The 21,792-nt window shown below is 36.0% G+C and overlaps 1 protein-coding gene across 1 annotated transcript in view; it reads right to left on the minus strand.

Moving 5' to 3' along the window:
* Window positions 1-8,684: 8,684 nt before the first annotated feature.
* Window positions 8,685-21,792, minus strand: part of PPIG (peptidylprolyl isomerase G) — a 37,086-nt gene continuing 23,978 nt past the window's right edge. The window contains exons 7-13 of the mRNA XM_058191063.1: window positions 20,268-20,297; window positions 20,027-20,166; window positions 19,400-19,604; window positions 17,653-17,823; window positions 12,469-12,553; window positions 10,447-10,583; window positions 8,685-9,947 (exon numbers count right to left, since the gene is read on the minus strand). Coding sequence (XP_058047046.1) covers window positions 8,840-9,947; window positions 10,447-10,583; window positions 12,469-12,553; window positions 17,653-17,823; window positions 19,400-19,604; window positions 20,027-20,166; window positions 20,268-20,297 — 1,876 coding nt within the window. The 3' untranslated portion in view covers window positions 8,685-8,839. The remainder of the gene's footprint in view (window positions 9,948-10,446; window positions 10,584-12,468; window positions 12,554-17,652; window positions 17,824-19,399; window positions 19,605-20,026; window positions 20,167-20,267; window positions 20,298-21,792) is intronic.

Consider the following 21,792-nt stretch of genomic DNA (forward strand, 5'->3'; position numbering starts at 1 on the left):
ACGAAGTTTTCTTTCGTAGCAAATACAATCCATCTGAAATGGGCTAAAGCTCAATCTGAGTCCAATAGCACTGCTACCTTGCCTGGATCAAATTTTAGCATGTTTTCCCTTATTCAGCCCTTTATTGAACTTGGGCAACCTCAGTGATAGTATGTTATCTGAACCATTAAAATATTTTTTAATAAAAAAGTTGAAAGCAATGTACTGGGAGAAACCGCTGTAGTTTAAAACTTAAGTAAAACTGGATATCCACTAATATTGTACATTGTCCTTTGATTATTTTCTGTCAGTATGACAAAATAACTTACACAACAAACATAAATTTCTAGCTGTCTCTTACAAGATAAATTATCCTTGATGACATTCGCTAACAATCAGATTTAGAAGACAACTTACTCTGATTTTTCAGTTGGCTTTCAGCTGGTTTTTCACTTTAAGAGTTATTTATTAATCTTACAGTGTTCCATTTTATTTTTGGTTGTTTTTTTTAAAGACTAGTTGTTAGCTTGGAAAAAAGGACTATGTTCAAAAGTTTCAAATTTCTGCTAATCTATTCCAGTTCTCCACAGCCAACAGGACTCCAGAATCTAATCAGAAAAATATTGTCCACCTGCAAGAAAATGTCCTTCTGTTGAGTGAGTTGAAGACCAATTTAAAGAATGATGGTATAGTCCTATTAATGCCTACTTAAAAAAATAAACCCCATTTAATTCAGAGTTTTATTTTTACTTATTAGACTAACAATTAGCCTGCAAAAGTCTAACATGCATAGTTGTAAGCAGTATGAAAACAAGAAAGTAGAATGAACATAGAAATGTCAAGCGTTTTGCTACATATAGATTTTGTTTCATGAGCAAGTATCTAAAGCACATCTCTGCTTCAAAAATATTTTATGGTGATAAAAGAGTATAAAAACAGTTTTAAGATTCTCAAAATACTTTTAATATACAAGTTACATGTTCCATATGAAGCATTCACATTTTCACATCTTTCCCAGATGAGAATTACAAACTATAAAACTGTCCAAAAGCATGATTTTCTACTCTGCAGGCAAAACCAACAGAGTTATGTTATCCAGAAAAAGAACCTTTCAACAAATCGATCATAGACCCCTGCAGCCTGCCACTTGGTACAGTGTTGACTAAATACAAACTCATCATGGTTCAGTTACTCACAGTAAAAAATACATTTAAGTGAACACACCAAAATTAACATACATTTCTTCTTTGCAATTTTACAGAAGTATATGCAAAAGGGGCTATGTGTAATTAAAAATAATCAAAACTTCTACAAACATGCACTGCATGTTGCAAAACCTATAACCGACTTTATAATCAGTTATTGCAATCATTTTAAAGTTTTCCCCCAGTGTGTTCTGTTGACTGCAAACCTTTATCCCTTTGACACACAAATGGCCAATCTAAAATTCCCACACTGTAGACACTAGGTCCAATGGACACATCTTGCTACTGTCCTATGAAGAAATAACTTGGAGAAGGCAAGTATGTCCCCTGAATAATAAATTACCTGCTTTTCCAACTAATATTTGCATGAATTATTTGAAAACCTATCTGCTTCTGCTGAAAGCAGGGATTTTTTTAATGACATACAACTAAAATGCCTTTCTTAATTTTAAAGTTTGTTATGTAAACAAACTTGTTACTCTTATATTAGCCTTTTGCCTGTGCATCTTTATTTGCTTATATAACTGAACATTATATATCTGTTCCATCAATCATCTGTATTGTTTAGTTTTTATTAAAAGATTTTACCTAAATAAAAAAAAATCATTCAAAGAAAAAAAATGTAGTAACTGTGAAAAAGAAAAAAAGAACGTAATCTATGTTAAAACTGCCTTCACAAAACTACATTTGGATTTTTCTATAACAAGATGAAAGCTTTTTTCTTTTAAGCTCTCGATGAGGAATGTTGAAGACTAGGCTGTAGTTTAACGGAGCAATAAGACATCTGCAATGGGAAGGGGTCACGTGGCTTAGGCAAGCTGTTGAATGAGCTACAAGTAACCTCTTTATATTTTCTTCCTGGTTTCTGCAATCCCAGCATCTGGGAAAACAGGAAGCAGATTTACCCAGAAGCAGAACTCATCTCATTTGAAAAGAGCATCTGCCTGAACACAGAGACATATTCAAGATATAAAGCCTGATCAGTTTGGATGGCTTCAGTCAAATCACTCAATCCCTTTTCTACCAACATGCAGACATCCTAATAAAAACTAACGTACACGAATACTATTCTCATTAAGCCTATGGCTTAAGTGGGGCATACATTCCATCTCAGACAGGAAAAATTGAATTTCATTGTCTCTTTGGGAAGCAACCAAGTGATCCAGACAGGGAAACTCAGAATAGACAGAGATTTAAAAGGCCTTCCACAAACTGTTTTACAAATGGATGTGGAGAAATGGCACGGGTAGAAGAGAATTTTCCTCATGTAACTCTTAGTCGTTGTATTTCCAAGGGTGAAAAAGCAGGGTTTTTGCTTAAACTTTCTCTGTGGGCTGCATGTTTAAATTGGGGTCTGATGCTTTCCCATATTTATCTAATTGTATAAAACACAGAAAAGACTTTTACCATATAAAACTAAAGCATGACAGAGGTCCACTTTTCAAAGTCAGGAATTCTGCTATCATTTTAAAGTTTAAAGTGGAGAGCAATTTTTTGACATAAGCCCTAGATAGCTGAAGAACCCATTTCCCAAGTTTAGTATTAGATGAAAAGTCAAAATGGGTGAATATGAATCACAGTTGGTGTCATCTTTCACATCAATCTCTATGAAAATCAACCAAATCCAAGGCCACTGGCAATAGAGCAGACAACAGAAATCTGTCGCCTCTTAAGATCATTACATCAGGGTAGAAGTTATGTAAGTAGTTATCAAGGTGAAAGATGGAAATCAATCTGCAGCAACACATTCATACCCCTAGCACCTCAACTCTGATGTAATGACACTGCTAAGTTGCTACCAGTGAGACCCTTGTTAACCCATTATGTATCTTGATTCCTGTACTGACCTATGTATGGTATATACAGCAACATCAAACTGGCTTTGGGAAATAGGATTTTTCTTTTCGTGCTTTGCTATCTGAAAAGCCAAGTAACTCAACTTTCTTCTTGAAACTTCAAACTCTTCCAAATTTAAGACAAGGTGCAATCTAGAAAATGTGTGTTGATGGCAGTGGTACATAAGGATTTCACTTAAATGGTAACAACGTAACTTTAAAATAGTGAATGACACAACTAGTGTAACACAAACACTTCACATACAGTAGTGGCCAAAATTGCGGAAACCTATTAGGTTTGATGGCTAATAACACCACATTTTTTTTTGGAGTTTCAAGATAACCATATTCCACTGCTGGAATGGCCTGGGAATAGCTCAGACTTTAACCCAACTGAAAATCGATGGAGCCGACTAAAGAAACTTGTTAGTCAGAAGTGACCCAGCAATAAAACCCAGTTAATAGAAGCAATCATTCAATCCTGGTTTCACATTATAACAGCTGCAGAACTAAAACATCTTCCCTCCATGGGAAGACATTTTAAGGCCTTAATTAATGCTAAAGATTACCCAATTAGGTATCAACTGACATGGGGATAATTTTTGCATATCTCATTTTTTTCTATGGTGATAATTTTTGTATTTCTCATTTTTTCTACAAGTTTCACTTTTCTTTATATGTTTCCCCGAAAATAAGACATGTCCGGATAATAAGCCCAATCAGGCTTTTTAGTGCATGCGATAATGTAAGCCACCCCCACAAAATAAGCCCTCCCACCAATTACTTACATGCATGCGCAGCTGGTTCCACCATTTCCCCTGGTTGCTTGCCATGCAACCAAAATGAGTTGAGGCAGCGAGGCCAGAGGGGGAGTAAGGGGGGGACATGCTCTCCCCTCCCTATTCTTTGCGCCGGCCGAGCAGCCCAACACATCCCACCCCAAACCAATGGCAACAACAGCCTGGCTGCTTTCCTTCCCTGCCGTCTCTTTATCGAGAGGGGTGGCAGGTGAGGCGGAGAAGCAAGACATGGCTCCCCTTGCCATCTCTTCTCTCCACCCTCATTGGGCATGGCAGGGCTCCTACCCCTTGCTTAGCCACCTGCCCCCTTTAGGGATGCAATTTGGGGGTGGCAGGTGGGGCGGGCGAGAAACGGGACACAGGTCTTACCTTTCAAGCTCCATCACTTTCCTTGCCGTTGTGTCCAGAGAAACATGCTGTAAAAGAAAACCTCGCAAGTTCGAGAAGTTGGATTGAACTCACGAGGTTTTCTTTTATAGTGTTTCCCTGGACACAACAGCGAAGAACGCGACCGAGTTGGAAAGGTAAGACGCGTGTCCCGCTTCTCACCCGCCTTACCTGCCACCCCCAAATCGCATCCCTAAAGGGAGCTGGTGGCTAAGCGAGGGGGGGGAGGAGACGGCAAGGGGAGCCACGTCTCGCTCCACGTATCTCACTTCTCTTCCACCTCACCTGCCACCCCTCTCAATGAAGAGACGGCGGGGAAGGGAAGCAGCTGTTGCCATTAGGGTGGAGAGGGACATGTTGGGCCACACGGCCGGCACGAAGAACAGCAACATCCCGTCCCACGCTCGCCACCTCCTGCACCCCCAAAATAATAATACCCCCAATAATAAGGCCAAGGCCTTATTTGGGGGGTCAAAAAAAAAAAAAGACCCTGTCTTATTTTCGGGGAAACACGGTATAACTGCTATTCTAATAGCAAATCCTTCATATAAGTTATTGCATTACATTCTTGATTAAATTATCTTTCCATTGATATATAATTTTATGGTACTACTCCAAAAAAAAAAAAAAGTGGTGTTATTAGCTAGTTTTAGCAAATACATTTTTTCTAAAAGGTTTCCACAATTTTGGCCGCTACTGTATATGAAGGGCTTCAATAATCAAGGGAAGATTCTATAAGATGATTTGGGATTTTTTTGCACGAAGAAATAGCATCAAATTACTTCTGAACCTGAACCTGTGAACTGCTGCTGTAGTGAAACAGCTGACTGTATTAGGTAGCAGGACCTCAGCTGCTACCTGCCGTCTGGTGTTTTTTTTTTTTTGGGGGGGGGGGAGGGGGCTACAATAGTGCAACCAAAACACTTAGCTAGGATGAAACTGATGAACACAAACACACATAGTCAAAGATGCTGCAATTAGAGTTAGTAAAGCTGTTCCAGATGCCTGCATTATCATAAAAACAATCTCAGGACTTTCCTATTGCACGGCAGAATTGTATGATAGAGAATTTTCCTTAGTTCACATTTTAATGCACACCAGCATTAAGATTTCCTAAAGCATTATGTGTGTGGGGGGGGATGCAGTTACTTCTGTATCTGTACTTCACTGAATTCTGCAATGCAGCTCTACAATCAAGTAAGTATACAAAAATGTATACGCATTTGTGAAAACGCCAAAAATGCACATTAGGTAAAATTGCTTGCAAAAATATTTATACTAGGCAAAATTACTACAAAAATACATATATAATCAGGAAAAATGTGTACGTTTTCATGTACACTTTAAAAATGTGCAAATTGATATAGAAATGGGATAAAAGACTCTTAAATCTCCAAGATTTAGTAAATATGTCCTTTCTTCAGTTGTATCTTATTTGCTATGTTTTTGGCCTGCATCATCACTCTTATAAAGCACTATAGTACATACAGGTGAATGTTGGGATCTTGATGTAATCCATTAAACATTGATTATACAGAATGGTATTTTTTGAAGGAAGGTGGATGGATTGTATTTATGGACATTGCACACAGCAAAGAAACAACCGCCAAATTTAAAGGATGATCAGTCTTGCTAATAATGCCATAAGGATGTCCCAATCCAAATTTGGGATCAGTCATACTTAGCAGTGACTCCTTATTAAATTGTAAATTATGGCCTTTCAAATACAAGAAAGAAATACAGATATAAAACTAGACTAAATTTTATTCTATCATAGGTACTGGATACCTTCATGAAGTTTTACACAAATTTGACTATAAATTTAAAATAAATTGAAGACCCAGGGAATGTTATCTGGAAATGTCATGCATATGACGAGTGCTTCTACAGTAAAAAAGCCAAGTGTTCATCTTGCTATTTTGATTACAGACCTGTTGCTTCTGAAAGCAATAGGTCTGTAATCTCTTCCCCTTAAGTAGAGCTCAATTTCTAATGACCAAATAGCCACATAATAATTTCTAGTCAGCAGTATGGAAGTGTCTGCTACTGCATGCTTCCAAAAGATTTTGGTGACAAATCTAAGCTACAAATCTGGTTTAATTTTTTAAGAAGATTTTTAAAATTACCCCTAATAGCATGTTAATTGTATCATTTTGACCTTCCTATGAAGGAGTTTCAGTTGTGGAACAACCACTTCAAACTAATTAGCCTTTCACGAAAATTAGCAACTGTTTTTGTATCTCATCACAGAAGACAAATTAACCACGCAACAACACTTTGAAACCTAAATATTTTGGTTTCTACAAGGTAGAACATGGTAAATATAACAGTATTTTCCTCTAGGTAAATTCCTCTAAAAGATTATTGAAACAACGATTAGGAACACTTTTACTCTACAAAGCTTTTATTATGTATCTGATAGGCCTTTATACACTTAAGAGGAATAATCTGATTGATTACATGGCATTTAAGCTCAAAACAATTTTTTACGATTGTCTCTTGTCCACTTCTTCATTGGGCAAGTAAACTAATTCTTTCAACTTTTGTAATAAGAAAACTCAACTGAAACAGTAAAATATCTAGTCATGTATTTAATACTATTGCTGTAGTTGAGATAGCAACTGCCTGTATACTAAAGTAAAACTCAAGTTAATACCTTAGTTTAAATATTCAGTCTTTAAATACCATGGAAATTCTTTTCCAGGTTTACATTATCTAACTGTGCTTGATGATATTAATAAAGGCCATGATTAACACTATACTACATATTCTGCAATTTGTAAATATGGCCCTGTAAAAGAGATCTATGCAAGGTCCAATAGATGACAGAAGATACGTGTAAAAATTTTGCAGAATCCATTTCTTTCCATTAGGAAGGAAAAAACTCCCAATTCCTATTTCTGACAAAGAGAGATCTAAGAAAAAAAAAGGGTACAGATGTATTGTGTAGTAAACAAATACTACTATTTAATAATAGACATATACACTGCTGTTGCATTTGGTAAAGACAAAGAGGTGAACAGTATTTGAACCTGCAGCAGGAAAGGTGCTTCCAATCTAGCATGAGCATGACACAGATATAGCAAGCAACCCATGCTAGATCAGAACCACATTTCCTACGATGGATCTGAATACTGTTCCCAAATGAGAACAGTCCTAAGTCCAGGCCCAGACAATTTCAAGGCTGCTGTCCTGAAAAGATCACAGGAAAAACGTCTTGACCGCTTAGGGTTTTTTTGTCCATATACATAGAAAAAAATTAACAAATTCAACTATCTTATTATACTTTCCCAAAACTTATATTTATGTACATCTGAATTAAAATAGAACTTGTTCTCATTTGTCTCCTCGTCGCTAAAGAAGTCTGCAAGGTAAGGGAACAAACTGAAATCTGCAGTACTGGTATGGGAATGCAGTACATTTATTATAAACAAAACAAAAAAAAAAGGCGTACAGTGTTTGTTCTGATAGGCGTTGAAATCTGATGAATATATCTAACTTTTGTCATTTCTTCTTTACTCTTTGTGGCACTTTTTCCTCATCTGTTAGGAAGCAAAATTAGCATACACTACATTACTTGTTTCTCATCCAACAACAGAAATGTGAGCTACATTATACATATTTTAAATTTATTAGGGTGCCCTGGGATGCACCCAATAGTTCCTTTTTCCTATCAAAAAGGGCTTCCACTCAGGCAACTGGAGGTGGGAGTAAAGATTCAATTCTCTTAAGCAACACAATTTTCTATGTGATACTTACATGTTGTTCCAGAAAGACCCCCGATCTGCAACAGCAGTTTTCCAAAGGGAATTTATGTTGTTAGAAAAATGTGGTACCTTTACAATAGCTAACACTAGGGAAGGATTACAAAATTATGAAACAGATTTCTTCCTTATAAATTCAGTGAAGCCAGATTTTATTTCTTTCTGAAATAAGTTTTCTCCTTCAAACAAACTGCAAATTTAGTGAGGAAAAGATAAGTCAGACAGCATATAAAATGCACTCTCATAGTTAAGCATGACTTTTCTATAAATTCATTATTATCAGGACCATATAAAATAAATTATTTCTGAAATAATTGCTTTATGGAAAGAACAAATAACTGTTCCAAAGATCAAAGTGATTAACCTTTTCCTGAAAGGGACAACAATGAAATATAACAGCAATGTAACAATCTTGAGTAACATATTCAAACTGGAGAACATTCATTCTCCTTCACTTGAATGTTCTGTTTTTACATATGCTGGTTTTGTTTATTAATTATAGTTCTGAAATGTTAATATAATTTAATATTAACATGCTATCTAAGTAAAAAGAATTTGATTCAAAGATGTTTGTAATTTCAGACCAACTGACCAATTTGCAGTGTGCTTCTAAATCAAAATTAAACATACAGTATGCTTCCATCAGGTAACATAAAAATAGGATACATAAACTATGAAATATTAAAACACAGCACACCGTATTACACATAAAACTTGTTTTTCCATTTCAAGTTTATTAAAACTTTAGCAGTACAAATGATCCAGATTGTGGATTATCAAAAAACCAAACTGAAGTCCACATTAAAAAAAATGTTCCCCAACATGTCTCTAGAACCTAGAAGCAGAGCGGAAACAATAAGTTCATAAACTCATCCATGCCTATCTTCATCAGTTCCAGCACTTGATTCATGATCGGATTTTTTATCTTTGCCATGGGCACGCTCTCTCTCCTGATATTTTGATTTTTGGTTGATCTCTTTTTCTCTTGAAGAACGAGATCTGTCCCTCTCCTTTTCTTTACTCCTCCGCGAGTATGATCTTTTCAATTCTCTGTCCTTGCTGCTTCTTCTTTTCTTGGAGTCAGGACTTCTATCTTGATTTCTACTGGATTTTTTGCTTTTATTCGTCTCGGAGCTACTGCTGTCATGGCTTTTTGAACGCATCTTTTTCCCAGTATCTTCCTTTCTGCGAGAACTTTTGTACTCTTGATCCCGATGCCTGTCTTTACTTCGACTTTCTTCCCTATCAGAGCTATGGGATTCCTTCCGCCTTTTATGGTCTTTCTCTCTGGACCTCTCTGGTGTGCCTCTTCTCTCTCTACTCCTTGATCTTACTTTTCTTTTCACTTCTTTATCTCTGTGTTTGGAATAATCTTTACTTCTGCTGCGGTCTCGTTCTTTACTTCTGGACCTGGCTCGCTTGCCTCTGTCCACACTTCTGCTTCGCTCTCTGGCCTTATTATTGGAACTATGTTTGTTTTTAGGCTGGTCACGTTCCCTGCTTTTTGAGTGTTCATGTTTTCCCCTCTCTTTACTTTTGGTATGATTCTGGCTATTACTTCTAGATCTTCCCCTTTTATTCTTCTCCTTGCTTTTGCTCCGTTCTCTGCTGTGAAAGTCATTATATTTTTCTTTCTCTTTTTCTCTGCTTCTCGATCGCATTTTTTTATCTTCACGTTTACTGTATTTTGAGTCTCTTTCTTTACTTTTTGATACTTCTTTGCTTTTGCTCTGGCTTTTGGATCTATCCTTTTTTTTGGCTTTACTTCTGTTATGTTTGTCCTTATCTTCTTTCTCAGAATTCCTCTTTGTCCCTCTGTCTTTACTGTCAGATTTGGGATCTTTGGGCTGTGTTTCTTTTTCTCCTCTTCTATCTGGACTTTCAGAACCCTCTCTGTGGTCAGATATTTTTCTTTCTTTTCCTCTCCCTGGACTTTTTTGATTTGCAGCATCCTTCTTGTTTTCATTCATTTCACTCCTTCAAGACAAACAAGCAAACAAAAAACTTGAACATAAAGCTAGTGAAAAAATCCCACATCATTATCTGAATTTACATTACAAACTCTATGCTAGTTCCATGCAGGTACATTTAACATATGATAGAAAGAAATACCTCTAAATCAAAAAGACAATATACTATTGCAGAACTCTGCTGTAGAGTCAAATTTGACATGACAGAATGATAAGGCATCTAAAAAATTTTGTGGAAGAATTTCCTATGAGTGGAGAAAGAAAGCACATGTACTTCCTTCTTTCGACTCCTCTATACTAGTTTTAATTTGCCTTTAAGCAGATTATTAGTCCCCCTTTTCTTCTAACAAGATATTACATGAGCAAAATAGGAAATGGAAAAATAAATCACTACTTACAGGAATTTCATTGCTGTACTGACTTATAAAGTTACTTATAAAGTAAGTTAAAAATATAATAAATAAATAAATAGCACTGAAAAGGCTACCGCTCTGAGTGCATCTTACTTGTCTCCTTTTATCCATCTTTCTCCACTTGATACTCTCATTCTTTGAGCTCTCTGCATTTCCTGTCTCCAGTGTGGAGGAGTCTCACTGCGTCTAAAGCGATCCCTCGACCTGGATCTTGAAGGTGTCCGGTACCGCTTTGAATACAGAAGGAAAAATTAGCTAAAACAAGATGTGAATCCTAATTTGTACAGCAACTGTCATATGTCTGATTGCAAATTACATATTTAAAAACATAATAAAACCTCCATCTAATGGATCATTTGGGGATAAGAATTGTTTGTTGATTCAATGTTCAAGTGAGATTAACACAATTGATACAGGAAATGTCAATTAATGCTTATCCAAACAATATAAATGACATCAAATGTCTAAACTGCCATGGAAAAAATAAACTTTCTTGGTGAAGATGACATTTTATGTAAAATTGTATCAGTTATACCTGAGGAATTTGTGGTTTTATTGTATAAACATTCATAGAATAAAATTATTCATTGTGCAGTTAAAATTTTAAACTGAAGTTCAATGCTCAATGAAAATAACACAGCAATATAACAAAAATATAAAAAGAAAAAATGCATTGTCCAGGAGAATACAAAATTTATTTTAAAAAATAAGGGAAGATACAAAATTTTAAAAATCCATACTAAATACTTTCCAAATCCACATTTGTACAAATGGAGCTAATGTATTACTAAACTTTATTTATATAACTAAGTAGGAATCAATTCGTGTAAGCAGTCATTAATTAACATAATTCTTAACTTTTACTGCTGTATTAATTTTTCAGTCAAAGAGATTTATCACTTTTAAATACCTGTCTTTTTAGTATTCCAGTGTCTTGCTATAGTAACTTTTGCATCTAACAAAAGGAATTAATTTCTTACGTGTTACTGCATACTGAATTCTGGTATGCAGAATCTATCAAATCTATGTTATTTAACAAATTATATTATCTTCTTTTTGACATATTATGTTTTTATAATTCTCATTTGAAAGAAGCCAATTAATAAGTTTACTGTTCAATTTTAAAATTATTTTTACTACAGATATGCCATACTTTGACCTTAGCTCTAAATATCTGATCCTTGAAACAGAAATAAAAGACTTTAAAAATTGGGTTCCTTCGGAATAAGGATTAGGGGGGAGTCAGGAACTTTTCCTTAGCAAATCTTTGTTCCAGAAAGTTAGTGAACACTGATGAGTTTGTGGGAGTCTTCTAATGGCACTACATAACAGCCTTGGCAGAAGGCAGTCCATTACTGGAGGAAAGAACAGTTTAGCAATAAAACACGTGCATACTTGATGGTAAAGGAACCCTCATGGGGAGACTAATAAAACATTCATCCCAATATAAGGTCAATATTTTGACACAATCTCACCTTGATGTACAAATCACTATATGCTAACCAACCTGCAAACACATACAGGCAGTCCTCAATTAATGGCCACAACTGAGCCCAAAATTTCTGTTGCTAAATGAGACATTTGTTAAGTGAGTTTTGTCCCATTTTACGACCTTTCTTGCCAAATCTGTTAAGGTAATCACTGCAGTTGTTAAGTTAGTAACACTGTTGCTAAGTGAATCTGGCTTCCCCATTGATTTTGCTCATCAGAAAGTAGCAAAAGGTGATCACAGGATCCCGGGACACTGCAACCATCATAAATTTGTCAGTTGTTAAAAATCTAAATTTTGATCACATGACCATGCTGCAATGTGCAATGGTTGTAAATATGAAAAGGAGTCATAACTAATTTTTTTCAGTGCAGTTGTAATTTTGAACGGTCGCTAAGTGAACTGCTATAAGTCGAGGATTACCTGTATTGCTTTCAGTATGCCTTGATATCCAAACTTAGCATAGTACATAAATGCAAAATGCTGCATTTTGTTTGCTAAGTCTACTAGCCTTGGGATGGATGGATGAATGGGATGGCTGGACGGACAGACAGAATGACATATATCACACAACTAAATCACAGTTTATTAAAAGCCAAAGATCAAAGAAAGAAAAGCAAACATACCCTTGGTCCCCTTCCTTTTATTTTTCGTCCAGATCTTGTCACCAGCAGCCTTCTCTGATATGATGTTTGACAATTTGATGGATTGCTAGAAATAAAGAAAAGAAAAAAAAACACCTGCTATTTAACTATGTTTTATCAGTTTTTTCTACAATCACATACTTCTGAAGTTCACAAGCTGCCAACACTATGCTAAACATTTTCTTCATAAAAAAGAATTCAAATATTGAGTGATGAGGTGACAGTAATAGTAGTAATAATAGTAATAATTCTAAGAGTCTTAGTCCAGCAATACCAACCAAAATGCAATCAACAAGGAAAATACAACTAACAATAAGATATAACAAGGGACTTTTCTTACATTACATAAAGATGACTGTGAAACATCATGCATATGCAAAATTAACTGAAAATAGGTATTAAGTATTGAAATAATAAAAATATTGTTTGTTCCTCCCTTGTAGTATATTTATCAACATATCAGTAAATAAAAATAAATCCTATGGAAAGCAATGTGCTAACTTTTAAGTATGGTAATGATGCTAAAATCTGTGTAATTATTTTAATTAAGGATTTAAAAGCTATTTTAGCAGTTTTACGTGGCTTTAATGTGTATTTTTAATGTGTTTTGGGGAAATAATTGTTTTATTTTTTAAACTATACACATATTTGTTCTGAGAAAATTACTTCAAAGATTTCCAAAAGAAACAAAAGTCTGATCACCAGAACAGATTTATAATTATTTTGAATCATTGTCTAAATGGAGGAATACAAGTTAACATACGGTTTACACAGTTCACAACTCTGGGGTTACTATGTCAGTCTTAAACACACATTAAACTTTACTTTCCCCAAAGGTTAAGTTCAACCCAGTTAACATATTATTGTTTGTTAACCCGTTAAGATATAGTCTTAGTAAAGTGGGCTGATTTTTAGTACGAAGTAAAACTGTACATCTCACTGCAAACTCTCTAAGGACCAAATATTTTTATATAGCTTATTTTTTAACTGTGGTTTGTGGATATCCTAGGAGATTATCCTAGGGTCTTGATGGGGAGGAACAGACTCAGACTCAATCCCACCAAGACCGAGTGGCTGTGGATGCCGGCGGCCCGGTACAGTCAGCTAATTCCATCACTGACCATTGGGGGCGAACTATTGGCCCCCACGGAAAGGGCTCGTAATCTGGGCGTCCTCCTGGATGCACGGCTGTCTTTAGAAGATCATATGATAGCCGTCACCAGGGGAGCCTTTCATCAGGTTCGCCTGATACGCCAGTTACGCCCCTTTCTGGATCGGGCTTCCTTATGCACGGTCGCTCATGCCCTTGTTACATCCCGCCTGGACTACTGTAATGCTCTCTACATGGGGCTCCCCTTGAAGTGTGCCCGGAGACTCCAACTGGTCCAGAATGCGGCTGCGCGGGTGATAGAGGGAGCACCTTTTGGCTCCCATGTAACACCCCTCCTGCGTAATCTGCACTGGCTCCCAGTGGTCTTCCGGGTTCACTTTAAGGTACTTGTCATCACCTTTAAAAGCCCCATGGCCTAGGGCCGGGATATTTACGGGACCGCCTACTGCCACCATTAGCCTCTCACCGACCAGTGCGCTCTCACAGAGAGGGCCTCCTCCGGATACCGTCAGCTAAACAATGTCGGCTGGCGACCTCTAGGGGGAGGGCCTTCTCTGTGGGGGGCCCTACCCTCTCGAACGAGCTCCTCTGGGGCCGTCAACTCCCCGATCTCAAGTCCTTCCGCCGCGAGCTGAAGACGCTGCTGTTTCGAAGAGCAGGACTTGCCTGAATGTAGTTTTAAATTGGGATTTTTAAAAAAGGGGTTTAAATGAGGTTTTAAATTTGTATTTAAAAGTTAGAGCATCAATTGAATTTAACTATCTATTCTTTAGCTGTTTTTTATCTATTATATGTTTTCTGTTGTTTTTTGTCTGTGAACCGCCCTGAGTCCTTCGGGAGATGGGCGGTATACAAATATAATAAATAATAATAATAATAATAATTAGCATATGTAAAATTTAAACAAATTGCTGGTTTTCCATATAGAGTTATATTGCTCTATTCTGTTTGATCCGGCTTGATATTTTGGTAATTGCATTGCTTCGGGTGGGGTAGGCAAATGCAATATTCTGTGTATTGCATCAGGCATTTCCTTGTCCTGTGAGTCAAAGGTCATTCGTCCCATTCTTCAATAAGAACAATCACCCTGGTTGCTGCCAGATTTGGTGGGGGGGTTTGTTAACATGAAATGGCTAATCAGTCTACCATACACTTTTGGTGACAACTAGCAAGCTAAATCTAACAAAATTGCTCAATTGAACAGCCCAGTGGGGGATGGGTGTGCTAAGAATGAGCTGTGGGGTGGGTGTCTGCAGTCTCATCTTTCCAGAATTAATAATCCAAATATTGTGATATATATCAGAATATAACCACTGTACTATATGATTAGAATTACTGTTCTGCTTTTGTTAACCCTGACTTTATTCTAAACATACCAAGAGGATACAGTCATTTAAATAAATAAAGGAGAAAAGTGAGGGACAACTTTATCCAGTTATTAGGTGCACAAGTCCTTGAGTGTCCTTGAGTGTCGCAGACTGCTAAACAGTCTGTTATTAACAACAGCTGCCTGCAATTATTGCAGGTTCAAGTCCCACCAGGCCCAAGGTTGTCTCAGCCTTCCATCCTTTATAAGGTAGGTAAAATGAGGACCCAGATTGTTGGGGCAATAAGTTGACTTTGTATATAATATACAAATAGGATGAAGACTATTGCTTAACACAATGTAAGCCGCCCTGAGTCTTCGGAGAAGGGTGGGATATAAATGTGAATTAAAAAAAAAAAGTGTTGATCTATTACTATTGTGACAGGAAGAAATGGTGAGAGATACTCTACACCAAATAACTGAATGCTGCTGTCCTTAGTATTGGCATTCATGGTCATAAATTAGATTAGTTCAGAATTGTTTCCATAACCATTTAGCTACCTGATAATATCACTGGTTACAGCAAACCTCCTTCCCATGCAGAAGGAAATTGACTTACCGTAATTAATGACCTAAATGTGTTTTACTGTAGGTTTGAGAGAAAACCACTGTTAACTATCTCCACCATCTCCATATCAGATACACTAACAATAGCCAAGCCTCCTATAACTGACCTCATCCCTTTGGGCCCCCCATCTCTGGTGATTACAGAAAATGATGTGCATGGTCTATTTCACAAGCAAAAACCTGGAAAAGCATCAAGCCCAGACAAAATAACACCTTCTTGCTTGAAAGCTTGTGCTGACCAATTGGCCCCCATCTTCATCCGCATCTTTAATAAATCACTAGTGTGATGTGCTATGTTCCTTCTTGCTTCAAACATTCTACTATCATCCCAGTGCCAAAGAAACCTTCCATCAAGGAACTTAATGACTTCAGACTGGTTGCTCTGAGATCCGTAGTTATGAAAACCTTTGAAAGACTAGTGCTGGCTCACCTGAAAACCATCTCGGATCCACTGTTAGATCTCTTGCAATTTGCCTACCGAGCAAATAGATCGGCAGATGACACTGTCAATATGGCTCTCCACTACATCTTACAACATCTTGAATCTCCAAAGACCTATGTAAGGGTCCTTTTTGTAGATTTCAGCATGGCATTCAATACAATAATTCCGGATATTCTTCTAGCTAAACTAAATCGATTAGCCGTGCCTGACCACACTTGTAAGTGGATCATAAACTTTCTAACAGACTGGAAGCAGCAGGTGAAGCTAGGCAGAATCACATCAGATATTTGTACAATTAGCACAGGGCCCCCACAGGGCTGTGCTCTCTCTAGTTCTTTTCTCTCTATATATCAATGACTGCATCTCAAAGGATGCCTCTGTTAAAGTAATGAACTTTGCAGATGATACAACAGTGATTGGTCTCATTCAAGACAATGACAAATCTGCATACAGATGGGTGGTTGAACAACTAGCCTTGTGGTGCATCCGGAACAGTCTTGAACTGAACATACTCAAAATTGTAGAAATGATAGTAGATTTTAGGAGAAGCCCTCCTACACTACCACCATTCACAATATTAGACAACACAGTAGCAACAGTAGAGACCTTCAAGTTTCTAGGTTCTATATCTCAAGACTTAAAATGGACATCTAACAACAAATAAGTCATCAAAAAAGCACAGCAAAGAATGTTCTTCCTCCGCCAACACAGAAAGCTCAAGGTGCCCAAGGAACTGCTGATACAGTTCTACAGAGGAATTACTGAGTCTGTCATCTGCACCTCTATAACTGTCTTGTTTGGAACTGCAACCAATCAAGACAAACAGAGACTTCAAGGATAAATAGAACTGCAGAAAAAACAATCTGCTACCAATCTGCCTTCCATTAAGGATCTATATACTGCACAAGCCAGAAAGAGAGCCATGAAAATATCTGCAGATCCCATGCATCTTGGACATAAACTGTTTCAACTTCTACCCTCAAAACAACACTATAGGGCACTGCATGTCAGAACAACTAGACACCCTATAATATGTCTTGTTTTAATCTTGTTTTTAATGTGTATATTGTGTATTTTAAATGGCTGTACACCGCCCTGAGTCCTTCGGGAGAAGGGCGGTATAAAAATCGAATAAAATAAATAAATAAATAAATAAATAAAAGGACAGTTCCCCCCCCCACCCGCCATCACTCTTCTAAACAATTCCCACAACATTGTCAAACTATCTAGAAAGGTAGTAATGCCATTATTATTCTAATCTTCCCTATTTTCTATCTCCTTATGTTCTTACAGCTATAACTTTGTTGCTTGTATCTTACCATTTATATTGTTTACTTAGTATCCTAGTATGATTTATGTTGATTGCTTATTTAGTATCCCTGACTATCACTAAGTGTTGTCTCTAATGTTTTATGATAATGTATTTTCACAATGACTATGATCTATCACTATTGTTATATGTACACTGAGAGCTTATGCACAGAAATAACAAATTCCTCGCATGTCTAATCACACTTGGCCAATAAAGAATTCTAATTCTAAGGTCATTATTTTTCTACTATATTTTTCTACTTTATATTATACATTGTTTCCACTAGTTTGTGATTTTAATGTTTACACAGAGATCTTAGTATTTTAATATACTATTGTGTTGGTAAATAATTTTTAAAAAAACCTTACCTTTCCCTTTCTTTTTCTCTGTTCTTTGTCTCTTTTTCTTTTTCATCTACTTTGGGAGGACTTTTCCTCATCAGAAATCTGTTTTCTGGAACAGGAGGAATCTCTTCTGGACGGACTGTAGAAAGTGGCTGTTGCAATTCAGGATTTTCTGTTTCAGCTTCACTAGCTGAACTTAAATTTATAAAACAAAAGAAGATAATTTATCTGTATTTTTAGAACAATTGTGTTAAGTTTTCAGATGCCAAACTTATTTCAAATTTACTATATTTTAGAAATTTGTGTTGGAAAGTGGCAAAATATTTAATATTTTAATTTGGTTGGTTTTTCTTATGCCTTGGTGGTTTCTAAAGATATAGTTGAAAATGAGAACCTGCTTTTTTGGCTTTTTTACTAACATAGCAATTTAAAAAAAACACTATTGTAAATTACTGAACAAATATAAATCAACAGATTTAATCATGCTTATGGATAGTTTCTGAGCTTAAGTGGAAATGGATTCACACTACAGAAAGTCTCCAGGTTGTGACCCTCCAGCTTACAAACAACCCCTAGTTATGAACAAGCTGCCTGCTGTACTCAAAATGGCAGATGGTCAACCAGCAATGAGATCTGACTTCAAATGGCAGGTAGCACTTCTCCCTACTAACTGAAAAACCTCTGAAGCCTTGCAGTATCTCCATGAGCATTCGTTTTTAATATATTGCACAGCCTGTTTTCACTGGTTCCTGAAAGCACTGCACAGCTCAAGAATGCTGTTTGTTATTTTGAGTCACGTTGCACTCCAGTTTTTCTGTCCAACTCAAATGGCAGACATTATTTTACCCCCGTGAACTGAAGCATCGCTGAAGCGCACAATGCCTATAAGCGCACAAAGTAATGCATGTATTTTTAATGTACACATAGTCGTCTTATGATCACAATTGACCCCACTTCTGTTGTTAAGTAAGACATTTGTTAAGTGACCTTTGCCCCATTTTATGACCTTTGTTGCAACAGTTGCTAAGTGAATTTGGCTTCCTCATTGACTTTGCTTGTCAGGAAGTCTCAAAAGGTTTATTATGTGACCTCAAGACACAGCAATGGTCAAAAATATGAACCAGTTGCCAAGCATCTGAATTTTAGCCACATGATCATATGTGTGCTTGAAAGGTCATAACTGAAAAATGATCATGTCACTTTTTTCAGTGCAGTTGTAACTTTGAACAGTCACTAAACGAATTGTTGTAAGTCGAGGACTACCTGTACTGCAGTGCCTGTTTTCAGCAGCTCCTAAAAAAAATTGCATGGATTTAGCAGTTCCTCAGCTTGCAGAAGACTGTCATTTGTCATTTTGAATTGCATTGGGATTCCATTTAGACAAACATGTGACTAAATAGCTTATTCCAGTTTACATACAAGTGGACTTAAAGGTAATTTAGGAACAGGCTTTGTTCTTAAACTGGGGACTTGCTGTCTTATAAAACCACTGGTTCACTTCCTAGCAACAGAAGCACTGTTCTCCAAGTATCTCAAGAGTTCATCCAAAAATATATTTAAAAACATTATGATTTTAGATATATAAAAAATCTGTTTGATAAAAAAAAAACATATAAAGATATTTATTTCACAAACAAACAAACTGAAATTGACAATGGAAAATGTATCTTTAATTCCTTCAAATTATTCTGTGTTACATTTGTTGCAATAATAGCGCAGGAAGAGAAATGTTTTAATGCTTTCATAAAAATCTTCCCTCTTCTCTATGTACCTCTTTTTGCTTTTTTTCCTCTTTTTCTTTTCTTTCTTATGTTTCTTAGAAGTTTTTTTGTGTTTCTTTTTCTTTTTCTTTGTTTTTTCTTCAGCAGCACTGTCAGATTCACTTGACGAATCAGAAGACGTTTTTGAATCACTTGAACTTTCTGAATCACTAGATGAAGATGACGACTTGCGTCTTTTCTTCTCTTCCTTCTTGGCTTTAAATGAAACCAACAGAAAAGCATTTACCACCTAAGAGTAAAAAAAATACTCTTTTCCTATCTTCTCATTTTTCCTTTAATTTCCGAATATTAAAGCAAATGAATAAAAGCTATTTCCCGAGCATGGTTTTTCATATATAAAGATGCTAAATATTAAGAAATTTGTTTTAACTGTGATCACAGAGTTGCAACTGTATCACCTTCGAACAGAACTATATTGTTATACCCGCAGAGTTTAAAGATTCTTAATAAACAATTTTAACAATGGTGCTCTCTGGAGTTTAAAGCATTAAAATAAACCAAATAATTAATTTCTACAAAAGGTGATTGTAAAACAAAAGATTAAAGCTGACTGTTTTTCTCTGCAGCATTTGCAAACTGAAATGGAAATAGCAGACTAAAAGGTATTTTAATTTTACCTTTAGATTTCTGAATTAGTTCTCCACAACTCGTTATTCGCACTTCTGCATATGGTTTACTAGATGCATCGGTCTTCTGATTTTCTATTTCTCTTACAACTTCTTGCCCCGAAATTACTTGTCCAAAAACAACATGATATCTAAATGAGTGAAGCATAGTTTAACAAATGACTGACATTTCTATCTCATTGAAGAATTCAGCAGAATTTTCCAATTACAAGGAAGAGGCCAAAATACATACCCATCAAGATGAGGGGTAGGCTTAGTTGTTCTATAGATGACACCAGGGGCAAGAGTTTAATAAAAAGAAAGATAATATTAGTATTGAATTGAAAGAGACAGAGAACACAAATTTGATATATATTATGACAGAAATGATAAATATGAACAAAACACATTAAATATTGAACAGCAACAATGTCAATACATTAAAATTTATATACAGTTCTGATTAGTACTGTAACCATACCTAAAATTCAAAAAATATGTTTAGACAAATATATTCTACATAGCCTAGTTCTGACTGAGGTAGCATACTTTGACAGCACTATACTATATATGGCATGAATATTCAGAACACTTCTGAACAGGAACTATTTCCTTCACCTAAATATCTTATACTATGAAACAGGCTAAAATAGACCAATCCCAAGCATCCAATTTCTGTCTGAGTAACATTTTTATATGCAGACACTTTGAATAACCTGAGCCATCATTTTTGCAAAACAGTTTAGACTCAGGTTCTTTTGTCAACCAGGCCATAGCTATTTCTTGTTAATAAAAGATGCTATGTAATTCAGTTTCAATAGTACAATACTACTGAAACATTTGGTCTTATACCAATTTATTTGTTCCACAAATCTCTCTAAACTTCTTTACCACTAAGCAAATAATGTACATTCATTTTTGAAGAGGCAGCTTCTGCTTAATATAAAATTGAAACTAAAGAAGCAAAGACAAAGCATTTTTTAAAAGACACTACAGTCCTCAATATATTATTCAACCAATAATTTTAATTAATTACAACTGGTAAACATGTGGCCATTGAGTTCACACTGGAACTTATTAAATATTAAATATTTAAAAAACTAATGTATTTTTATTTGTTCCAAAATTCAGTTACTTCATTCCCTTGGATGAGATGGATGGTTTTCTTCCTACTCCTGAGCAGACAATTAAAGACTTATCAAGGAGTTGTTCCCATTCACTGTTAAAACTTCTGGCTGTACAGGGGAAATCTACTAAACACAGATGTGTCCTTAATTTCATAATGAATAGAATTGTAAAAATAGCATCTTCTGTTATGTCTGGAATATTCAACAATACTGCTTGTAAATAAATGTTAACTTGCTCTGACAATCAGAGAATATATACATAAGCATTATCCACTTTCAACTAGTATCACTATTTAGCCTAAAAACCTCATTGTCATTACACATTAAATGGTTTTTGTTAATGCAGGCACTGATTAGGTAGCAATCATTTAGCTCTTACAGTGTTAGAACACTCTAGATACAGCTCTCTTTTTGAAATATAAAACTGTAATAGCTGTCACGGGAGGTTTTGGTTCTAATAAGAGTATGGCTATTTGTAAGTCTATTTATTATTTCCACTTTTGAACAGAATTCAACAGATAGATACACCATTTAACTCTGAGTGAGCTTAACTCAGTAATTAGAGCAGGGCTGTCAAACTCCCGGCCCATAGGCCGGATGCATCATGTGCTGGCTACATTGACCAGTTTAGTGAAGGGGGAAAAAGTCCCG

This window comes from Ahaetulla prasina, chromosome 1, assembly GCF_028640845.1.
Source record: "Ahaetulla prasina isolate Xishuangbanna chromosome 1, ASM2864084v1, whole genome shotgun sequence".
Classification (NCBI taxonomy): Eukaryota; Metazoa; Chordata; class Lepidosauria; order Squamata; family Colubridae; genus Ahaetulla; species Ahaetulla prasina.